The following is an 11878-nucleotide window of genomic DNA, read 5'->3' on the forward strand; positions in this document are numbered from 1 at the left end:
AGTAAAAAAAAAAAACACCTTAATTCTGTGGAATAAAAAAAGAACTGTTATGCCTAACATGAACTTAAACCTGTAAAAATTTCATCTAGCTCTTTATTTTAACCTCAGTAGGGCTGGGAATGTGTTGACAAAGTGCATAATTACGTTTTGTCTGGGCAGATCTGACCTTAGAGGGACATGTCTAACCTCATAGGATTAGATCCATGGCAGAATCAGTTGCCCATTTAACTCTCTCCAGATTCCTCTTTGGAGTTGCTTCCCCACCTCTCTTTTCCCCCTCCCCCTCCTGCAAACAGAACTGTTTTATGGAACTGAAGGAAGCTCCATGCTGCTACAGCCCTGGGACTGATGCAAATCAGCAGTTAAAGGCCTTTATACCTTGCCACAAAGACCTAGAAGAATATTGGCCCACTTGTATGACAGGTGAGATGAACTGCTACAGTATCTTCGGAGAACATACGTTTACAGGTAAGCAATTTTATTTTCTCAAGTGATTTTAATGGACAAACTATAACTATAAGCAATGTGAAGGATTCTGTAAGAGAAAATTCTTTCTTGTAAATACTGCAGTCTTGATTTTAATTGGAATAGGAGTTCTCCTGCCACCTTCCCCAGTACTCTCAGTACTCTTTTGTATGGGCTATCTTAAGTATGATTGTCATTCAGAATAATTAGCTTGAGTTTCTGATCTTCAAAGCATGCATGTAAACCAAAATTTGTCATCAGTCTACTTCTTTTTTTTTATTTAAAACTCTCTTATAAAGAAAACATAGAAACACTGCACTGAAAAAATGAACAAATCCTAAGTTGAAAGAACCAAATAGTATTACCTACTGAATTTTATGCAGGGGGCCTATAAGGCTCTATGTTGGACAATAGCCAAACTAGTATTGCTGTCTATTTGTATTATTACACATCTTTTGGTTAAGCATGGGAGGTGTTGGTGCTGCTAGGAACTAAGTGTGGGGATCTTGTATACTCATTTAGCCATGATAGAATAGAAGGGAAGAATACAAGACAGACTGTGCAGAATAAAAGAAATCTTAGCTGGTGTTTGCTCTTCATGGCTCACAGCTATGCTATTTCTTTGGTATGAACAGAATAGCAAGGGACACAGAATGAACTTGATGATCTTTCTCAGCTATCATCTACTGTGTATGTTAATCGTGTTTTCTTAAAGGATGAAACCTAAGTGAGATCTTGTTATCTTTTACTTGGTTAGGTATCTTCAGTATGTGGGGATTTGGAAAAGCAAGCAAGCAACCGAGTCAAACGGTTAAAAAGATGCAAGACAATGTTGTTCAAAGTTCTGTAGAGCTTATTGGTGATTTGATCGGACACTCATCAGCTGTACAGGTAAAATTATTACAGGAGATGTAAACATTCATCTGTTTTATTTTCATTAGTTATGATGATTTTTTCAGTAGATTTCATTCTTGAAATAACACCCATGGTGGCGATCATTATCATGATATATTGCTCAAGCCAATATATTGCTCAGTAGGATAGATGAATGGTCTGTTGCTAGTTTTGGCTAATCTGTACAGCTTTAAAAAAAAAAAAAGCTGCCAAGTTGTTTTAGCTGTTGTTTATATTGGAAAGACTTACTGATCTTTGAAGGAAAAAAGGACTTACATTGAAAACCCCTAATGCAGGCGCTTTTTCCAAATTCTTCAGTCACAAAAGTGCTGACAACGGATGCATCCCTCCTGGGGTGGGGAGCTCATGTAGATGGGCTTCATACTCAAGGGGCTTGGTCCTTTTAGGGAAATGATCTTCAGATCAACCTCCTGGAACTGCGAGCAATTTGCAACGCTCTAAAGGCTTTCAGAGATCGGCTGTCAAACCAAATCATTTTAATTCAGACAATCAGGTTGCTATGTATTACACCAACAAGCAGGGGAGCACTGGATCTCGCCTTCTGTGTCAGGAAGCCGTTGAGATGTGGCTTTGGGTGCGCCGTCATGGCATGTTTCTACAAGCCACTTATCTGGCAAGCGTAAATAACAGTCTGGCCGACAGACTGAGCAGGATAATGCAACCTAATGAGTGGTCACTGAACATGGGAGTAATCCGCAAGATCTTCCGAACGTGGGGCACCCCCCTCGGTGGATCTTTTTGCCACTCAGATCAATCACAAGGTCCTTCAGTTCTGTTCCAGGTTTCAGGCCCACGACAGAGTAGCGTCAGATGCCTTTCTCCTACATTGGGGAACAGGCCTTCTGTATGCATATCCTCCCATACCTCTAGTAGGGAAGACTTTGCTGAAACTCAAGCAAGACCGCGGAACCATGATTCTGATTGTGCCCTCTTGGCCCCGTCAGATTTGGTTTCCTCTTCTTCTGGAGTTGTCCTCCAAGAAACTGTGGAGATTGGAGTGTTTTCCGACCCTCATCACCCAGAACGAGGGATTGCTTCTACATCCCAACCTCCAATCTCTGGCTTTCACGGCCTGGATGTTGAGAGCTTAAAAATTGCCTCTTTAGATCTTTCAGAGGGTGTCTCCCGAGTCTTGAGTGCTTCCAGGAAAGATTCCACGAGTTATTCTTTCAAATGGAGGAGGTTTGCCGTCTGGTGTGACAGCAAGGCCCTGGATCCTTTTTCTTGTCCTACAAGGTCCCTGCTTGAATACCTTCTACACTTATCAGAGTCTGGTCTTAAGACCAACTCCGAAAGAGTTCACCTTAATGTGATTAGTGCTTATCATCGCCGTGTAGAGGGTAAGCCTATCTCTGGACAGCCTTTAGTAGCTCGCTTCATGAGAGGTTTGCTTTTTGTCAAAGCCCCCAGTTAAACCTCCACCAGTGTCATAGGATCTCAACGTCGTTCTCACCCAGCTGATGAAAGCTCCTTTTGACCCACTGAATTCTTGCCATCTGAAGTACTTGACCTGGAAGGTCATTTTCTTGGTGGCTGTTACTTCAGCTCGTAAGGTCAGTGAGCTTTAGGCCTTAGTATTGCATGCACCTATATTAAGTTTCATCACAACAGAATAGTCCTCCGCACTCACCCTAAGTTCCAGCCAAAGGTGGTGTCGGAGTTCCATCTGAACCAGTCAATTGTCTTGCCAATATTTTTCCCCATCCTCATACTCGCCCTGGCGAAAGCAGTTTGCATACCTTGGACTGCAAGAGAGCATTGGCTTTTTACATGGAGCTGACAAAGCCCTTCAGACAGTCCGCCCAGTTGTTTGTTTCTTTTGACCCCAACAGGAGGGGAGTCGCCATCGGAAAACGTACAATCTCCAATTGGCTAGCAGATTGCATTTCCTTCACTTATGCCCAGGCTGGGTTGACTTTAGAGGGCCATGTCATGGTTCATAATGTAAGAGAGCCATGGCTGCGTCAGTGGCTCTCTTAAAGTCAGCCTCCATTGAAAAGATTTGCAAGGCTGCAACGTGGTCATCAGTCCACACATTCACATCTCACTACTGCCTTCAGCAGAATATCTGACGGGACAGTCGATTTGGGCAGTCGGTCCTGCAGAATCTGTTTGGGGTTTAGAATCCAACTCCACCCCCCTAGACCCATTTTTCTGTTCTGTTCCAGGCTGCACTCTAAGTTAGTTGTTTATGGTTTCAGGTCAATCTATGTTATGTCCTCGCCATTGCAAAGCCAAATTGACCAATGTTCATTGTTTTATGTGAGCCTGGGTGCTAGGGATACCCCACATGTGAGAACAAGCAGCCTGCTTGTCCTTGGAGAAAGCAAAGATACTTACCTGTAGCAGGTATTCTCCGAGGACAGCTTGCTGCTTGTTCTCACAAACCCGCCCACCTCTCTTTTGGAGTTGTTGTTTGTTTGTTTATATGCTTTTTGATTAAACTGAGGAGGCACGCTCACACGACAGGCAGGAAGTCATGTGCGGTGCACGCTGCACGCACGCCAGAAGACTCTAGCAAAACTTTTTAATTTTGCTGGTGAAAATTTGCCGTTTCTTGGGCTGATGCGGATGTCGACCCACATGTGAGAACAATCAGCCTGCTGTCCTCGGAGAATACCTGCTACAGGTAAGTATCTTCGCTTTATTGCCTCGAGCTATAGGGCAACGTCTCTTCACGGTTGCCTGGCCTGCTGTTTCCCGTCTGCATAGGCAGCCTTCAGCTTGTGCCTGCACTTGCAGGGGTGTTTGCTGCCCTTTGCTGCGTTTACTCCAGGTACTGGATTGTGGTGTTCATTGTTTTGGTAGCTGCTGCTCTATGCTGCTTTGACTTTTTGTTTTTTTTTTCTCTTTCCTGAGGCATGGCCATTTTTCTCATCTCTGATGCAGGAGCAGTTGGCAACCTGTGTCTGTATGAACATCTAGTGGTGCGCTGCTGCAGACAGCCACCTTCAGTGCATGTCTGTCATCCTGGCATGGCCTCCCTAAGGCGGTGTTCCCAGGGAGCCTTAGACTCCTGGTTGTCAGCCTTCATCTCCCGCATTCATAGATTTTGACTTCAGCATATGGCAGCATTTCCACTCCGCAGCTCTCTGCACCTTTAGCTACCTTGGGGCCGTTCTGGCATGGGTGATTGTTGTTCAGATTATTTAGCACTTTCACTGTTGGCCTTCGGGCTGCTGTAGCCTTGCAGCTTGGAGTAGGTGCTGGATGGAATGCTCTCTGGGTGCCTGAAAGGTTGCAGCCTTCTGTTTTTTTGCTGTTGATCATCGGAAGACAGTTTGTGGCCTCATCACTGGCCTCTTCATGTTTGCTGTTCCGGGGCCCTCCTGTTGGGGGCTGCACAGACTGCCTGGCCTCACTATCCACTGCATACTGTTATGTTCTTGCTGTCATGCGTGCCCTGTCTCTGCTGGGCAGGTGACGTGGTTATGTCTTTTTGCTTCTACTGTTAGCAGCTTCATCTGTGTTGAACTGCAGCAATTCCTATGACTTATCACCTTTGCTTCATAGTGACAGTCTCATCTCAATGCATGGTTACAGCTGCATGGCCAGCTCGTGGTTCTATGGTATCGGCAAAATTCGGCTCTTTCATGTTTGTTGAGCTTCTTCCATTGGTACATGTGGAGTGCGGCTCTATCACTGTCTGTACAGCACAGTTTCTCCTTTACACGTGTTGCTCTGCTTGGTATTTGGCTGTGAAGCACAGTTCTAACTACACTGGTAGTCATATTGCCATATCTAGTGTGTTCCATGTGTGCTTCACTGGTCCTAGTCTCGTTTGATTCCATCTCAGGATGCCGTTCCCAGTTTTCTCTCTCTCAGTTGGAATGGCTTCATGTCTGAATGGGGAGCAAACACCACCTTTTTGTATATGTGGAATGCAGTCCTGACTCAGAAATGACCTGGGCAACAATAACAAGTTTGAAACACAGAAAGCGTTCCAGAAGCTTGGGGAGGACTCAAGTCTTTGGTTCAAACTGCAGCTTTTTGTGAAGTTATTTCTATATATGGGAATGGTGAGGAAAGATAAAGTAAAACAGAGGAGTTCAATAAGTGATTTGAGATGTGGTGTAAAGAAGGTTTTAGGTACATAGGAGGATGGGGACAGTACATGGAAAAATAAGAGGTTGTACTGTAATGATGAGCTACACGTGGAGGAGTAGCCTAGTGGTTAGTGCAGCAAACTTTGATCCTGGGGAACTGGTTCGATTTCCTCTGCAGCTCCTTGTGACTGTGGGCAAGTCACTTAACCCTCCATTGCCCCAGGTACAAATAAGTACCTGTATATACTATGTAAACCGCTTTGAATGCAATTAAAAAAAAAACTCCACAGAAAGTTGGTATATCAAGTCCCATTCCCTTTCATCTTTCTGTGACAGGAAAAAGGATCCTTAGGGAGAAATTCAGACAGTACATTTCTAGACATTAAAACTAGAGGGTGGGAGTGACAAAAGGAAGCATGAATTGAATTGAAAGGAATTCAGAAAGTCACCCCCAGGAAAAACATGGTAATGTTAATATAGAAAACATCTAAATTAACTTAACACATGGAAAGCAATGAGCACAAATGCTCATAGTCTAAGTCAAAAGGTTCAAGATTTCAAGCCCTGATGTTTGAGGAAGACTTGGATATTGTTGTTGCTACTACTACTACTACTTAGCATTTCCTATTACAGAGACAAGGTTCAGTGATTCCTGTGAATGGGGATGTGACCATACCGAGCTATAATCTTTTTAGGAAGCATAGGGAGGGCCGAAGAGGTGGAGGAGTGGCACTGTATGTGAAAAATAGAGCGGGTAAAACGCAGGGAGCTTGGGGAAATGAAGAAGCTATGTGGATCGTCCTGGAAAGAGAAGATGGAACCTGTATCCACATGCGTGTTATCTACAGACATCTGGCACAAATGGAGAAGCTGGACAAGGATCTGATCGAAGATATCTATAAGCTTGGAATGAAAGGAGAGGTACTGTTGCTGGGAGACTTCAAATTTGCCTGATGTGGATTGGAATGTCCCATCAGCAGAGTCGAAAAGAAGCAGAGAGATTGTTGATGCCTGCCAAACTGCTTTTCTCAGACAAATGGTTAAGGAACCCACGAGGAAAGGGTTGACACTAGATCTAGTACTCACAAATGGAGGAAGTGTTTCCAACATCTGAGTGGGTGCCCACCTAGGCAATAGTGATCATCACACGATATGGTTTGATATAAGAGCAAAAGCGGAGTACAGGCGCACAAAACTCAAAGTACTGGATTTCAGACATGCTGATTTTGGTAAAATACGGAAAAATTTGAAGAAGGGGCTGATGGAATGGGTAGGCATAGGAGAAGTGGAAGGTTCTTTCAGTCAAGAAAGAGGGTGCAAAATAAGACCAAGACTCCATGGTATGACCTCACCTTGAATATTGCATTCAATTCTGGTCACCGTATCTCAAAAAATATATATAGCAGAATTAGAAAAGGTTCAAACAAAGAAGAGTGACCAAAATGATAAGAGGATAGAACTCCTCCCATATGAAAGAGGGTAGGGCTCTTCAACTTGAAAAAGAGATGGCTCAGGGGGGATATGATTGAGTTCTACAAAATCCTGAGTGGTATAGAATGGGTAAAAGTGAATCGATTTTTCACTCTTTCAAAAAGTACAAAGGCCAGGGGACACTCAAAGAAATTACATGGAAATAGCATATAGGAGGAAATATTTTTTCACTCAACAAATAGTTAAGTTCTGGAACTCTTTGCCGGAGGATGTGGTAACAGCAGTTAGCATATCTGTGTCTAAAAAAGGTTTGGACAAATTCATAGTGTATTATTGGGGGGAAGGGGGGAAACCACAGCTTGCCCTGGGATTGGTAACATGGAATGTTGCTACTAATTAGGTTTCTGGCAGGTACTTGTGACCTGAATTGGTCACTGTTGGAAGCAAGATATTGAGCTAGATGAACCATCGGTCTAACCCAGTATGGCTATTCTTATGAAATGAGTATGAGGAAATTTAATGATGGTGATGAGCATGGTAGGCTCTCAGAGGGACAGGCAAGTGATGGATGAGAGAATATTTTGGGAGTACAGGAGCAGTACATAGGATAGAAGACAATGGTTGGTGAGCTGGAAAGTGTAGATAGTAAATTTGATGGTTGTAAAGATTTGTGGTGGGGAAGAAGATTGAGAAGGGGTAAGTAATATGAAGAGCAGTGAGACCATTATTCATATTATTATCCTTTAAATTTAATGCATTTTAATTTCACTAAAGGGGTCTTTTATTAAGGCTTGCTAGTGTTTTTCTCTTGCTAAAAATGAGCTGACAAACGCTGAGACGCCCATTATAGGTGTCTCAGTGTTTAGTGCAAGCTAAAAATGCTAGTGCATCCTTAGTAAAAGCCCCCTAAATCTTGCAGCCCCCATTTTGTTAATAATACTACACAGGGTTCTTCTAGATATATCTGTAGAGATGCTTTTATCGCCAATGAGTTTTGGATTAGAAGTACTGGACAGAAGTTAAAATATGTTTTAAGAACAATTTTTTCTGACAGCTGATGTATTTCTGCTTTTTTATTTTTCAGATGTTCCTTTATTTTCCAGGGCATGGGCTAGTAACCTGCTCTGCAGACCATCTCATTATTTTGTGGAAAGATGGAGAGAGAGAATCCAGGCTACGCAGTTTAAACCTATTTGAAAAATTAGAGGAAAATGGTTACCTGCTGCCAAGATTCTAACTTAGTTCCTGAAGAAAGATTTTTATTCTTTGTATATATGTATTTGTGAAATATGTTCCTTGGGAAAACTTTGAGCATTGTTTTAAATTTTACAAAATATAATTGACAGTAAATAAAATATGTTTTCAAATGTTGGGCTTTTTTGTGCTTTTCCTGTTAACTTTTTTATTATTAAAGAATCTGTTTATTAGAAAGTTTAAAAATTCAGAAACCACAAGAACATAACCATGCAGTCAGTACAAAGAGTCCAAAACAGCCCTCCCCCCAATATACAAAACTAACACTGCAAAAATGACCAAAGCGTTTAAAATCTGTACTCTGAGAAACCTGAACGTGCCCAAAATAAGGAGAAAAAAACCCCTCCCCTCTTTTCTCTCTTTGAGCTGTCTCCCAGCCCACCCGTAAGGGGTTTAACACTTTGCTTTATATGAAATAGAGTACAAATATGGTTCCTATTTGGCTAGAAAATATTTTTGACTCTTCAGATGGTGTTTGCATCGTAAGATTGCCACAACATCAAAGCACGCAACTTATTTCTCCAATATGATAATGTAGGTGGCATATCCAGCACCCAGTGGTTTAAGACATATTTCTTCACTACTATAAAAGCCTTACTCAAAAAAGCTGTGCTCACCCTGTGACTGAGCCCTGAAAAGGGAACAGACATTGAAAACAATCTCCTCCAGGGTAATTTAATACTAATAATGGTGTATTCTATGTATCGCATAGAAATTTAAGCCTATTCTATATAATTTAGGTGTACTCTAGAGAATATGCCTAGGCATAATTTTTTAATGCGTGGAATTTTCAGTCGCCATATACAGAATCTAGCTCTTAATGTAGTTAACATGAAGAAACAGGCTACCATACAACAGTATTAATGGGTTTTGTGGTAATTTGCTACTTTCTGCACATCCTATATAATAATTCTCACCTCCAACATTCTGAGGCTGCCTGAAACCATTGTTTCCGCTGGAGGTGGTGCCCCTCATGTAGTAGATAATAGTGACGTCACACAACCCACACCAGATTGGCCAGTAGAAGGGAGAGGGGTGGAGCCACGATACAGGGAGCAGCGAATCAGCACAACACTGGGAATGCACAGCAACAGGAACAGAAGCCTCTCTCACACAGTTACTCTCTCAAACATACACACTCAGAGGAACAACTTGCTAGCGCCCGTTTCCTTTCAAACAGAAACGGGCCTTTTTTTACTAGTTAAACCATATGCTACTGAAATTTGTGGTTGGGGGTATGACAGGCTGAGAGCATTAGCATGGAAGCATTAGCCAGTTAATGTTACACTTACTATGTGCTAACTGGCAAATGCACAGTTAATTTAGGACCACTTAGCATCTCCTATTCAAGACATGATAACAGCACATTGGTCCCACACGTTAACAGCAATATTAACGCATGGTGAAAATATGAAAACATTGAGAACACCCCTTAATGATGCAGCACTATTTTTGGCCTTGATATGCATTAAAATCTTGCGTTATAGCGCATTAATCCCAAAACTTAACACACTTTAGTAAAAGGGCCCCTTTGTGTTTTACTCGAGACAGGTTTGCTCTTTCAGTATTAATTTTAGTCTTCAAACAGGCTGTATTTCTTCTTTACCAGTTAAAGCATTTTTCTCCTTGCAAGAAAAAATTGATACTTTCTTTTATGTATGAAATATTGTACTAAGGCATGTTTTTTGTAAACATAAAATTTTAATAAATAAAGAACATAACTAATTGTAAGCCTTAATACAAAGATCCTAGTTTAAGAAGTAGTTCAATCAGTATTAAAATATATTGGTTGAAAATAAACCATATATACATATAACATAGTTAAGTGAAACACTCTATACATGAAAAGTTATACATAGCACTATTACAATTATTTCCTCTTTGGCAGATGGGCAAAATAGAGGTTTTGTAACATCATGAAAGCATTAATTCTTGCAATGTAGTTTATATGTTTGGGCACAGTCTTTAGTGCTAGATTCATCATCAACATTCAAGATCCAGCTAGCCAAAACACATGAAATCCAATACAATGAATTATATTTAATCGAATGAAGAAAAAAAACAAAAATGGCAGCAGCTAATATAAAAAAGAATAGATTTTAGTTTTTCTTTTTTTACACACAACAGCAGTGCTGTATACAGACACCTCAGAAAACATCTGTTGTATGTATGAGGAAGGTTCTAGTTTGTTACTTGGTACAAAATGTAGAAAAATGGTTGGCACATGTAGATACTTGCTATAAACTGACATCATCAGTAAAGTCCTTTATTAACCTGGCTAATGAGCCAGCACAAAATGGAGTGGTAGGTGTTTAAAGTCCTTTATTTGTACCAAAGCACATTCTATTATGCTTGAAATGTAGTCTGAGGAAACAGTGTTGGGGGGGGGGGGGGGGGGCACTGGTTCAAATGAACAGAAATAGTTGGATGGTCCTCACAATAGACAGAAATTTCTTACATTTCAAGTTTCATTTTTTATACACAAAGCTGTGGTAAAATGAGATGTACAAAAATATGCATTTGTGCTTTGAAGGCTCATTAGCATACATATTTTAAAACTGTAATGAAAGAATTCCAATTGTAGTAACTTTCTAACATATTTACAAATTATACAATAACTTTTTATATTATTTAATCAAAAGGAACTGGCACTGTGTGTGTGTATATATATATATATATATATATATATATATATATATATATATACATACACATCCATACATATATATACACACACATACATGGAGCTTGCGTACATTTCTCTGCATGGAACTTTTTGATACACAGCAAGTGAACAAAACGCATTTTAAACTTGTGACCTTTTCTAAGAAAACAATGCATGGGTTAATAGGAAATTCCTTATATTTTTTAATAGAAAAATCAAATTAGCTTTAATAAAAACTTGATTTATCATATAGTTTATTTAAATGTTTGCAGAATAAACATCCTGGTCCTGATGGCTTTATGTAGTACCTCGGAAAGTTGTAACTGGATTACAGAACTTACAGTGGGGGAAATAAGTATTTGATCCCTTGCTGATTTTGTAAGTTTGCCCACTGACAAAGACATGAGCAGCCCATAATTGAAGGGTAGGTTATTGGTAACAGTGAGAGATAGCACATCACAAATTAAATCCGGAAAATCACATTTTGGAAAGTATATGAATTTATTTGCATTCTGCAGAGGGAAATAAGTATTTGATCCCTCTGGCAAACAAGACCTAATACTTGGTGGCAAAACCCTTGTTGGCAAGCACAGCGGTCAGACGTCTTCTGTAGTTGATGATGAGGTTTGCACACATGTCAGGAGGAATTTTGGTCCACTCCTCTTTGCAGATCATCTCTAAATCATTAAGAGTTCTGGGCTGTCGCTTGGCAACTCGCAGCTTCAGCTCCCTCCATAAGTTTTCAATGGGATTAAGGTCTGGTGACTGGCTAGGCCACTCCATGACCCTAATGTGCTTCTTCCTGAGCCACTCCTTTGTTGCCTTGGCTGTATGTTTTGGGTCATTGTCGTGCTGGAAGACCCAGCCACGACCCATTTTTAAGGCCCTGGCGGAGGGAAGGAGGTTGTCACTCAGAATTGTACGGTACATGGCCCCATCCATTCTCCCATTGATGCGGTGAAGTAGTCCTGTGCCCTTAGCAGAGAAACACCCCCAAAACATAACATTTCCACCTCCATGCTTGACAGTGGGGACGGTGTTCTTTGGGTCATAGGCAGCATTTCTCTTCCTCCAAACACGGCGAGTTGAGTTCATGCCAAAG

The 11878-nt window shown here is 41.1% G+C and overlaps 1 protein-coding gene across 1 annotated transcript in view; it reads left to right on the forward strand.

Moving 5' to 3' along the window:
* Nucleotides 1-8196, forward strand: part of LOC115461883 (WD repeat-containing protein 41-like) — a gene marked incomplete at its 5' end in the record, with an annotated part of 110182 nt that extends 101986 nt beyond the window's left edge. Inside the window, 2 exons of the mRNA XM_030191943.1 lie at nt 1223-1356; nt 7942-8196. Coding sequence (XP_030047803.1) covers nt 1223-1356; nt 7942-8094 — 287 coding nt within the window. The remainder of the gene's footprint in view (nt 1-1222; nt 1357-7941) is intronic.
* Between the last annotated feature and the right edge of the window lie 3682 nt (nt 8197-11878).

Source organism: Microcaecilia unicolor, chromosome 2 (assembly GCF_901765095.1).
Source record: "Microcaecilia unicolor chromosome 2, aMicUni1.1, whole genome shotgun sequence".
NCBI classification, from domain to species: domain Eukaryota; kingdom Metazoa; phylum Chordata; class Amphibia; order Gymnophiona; family Siphonopidae; genus Microcaecilia; species Microcaecilia unicolor.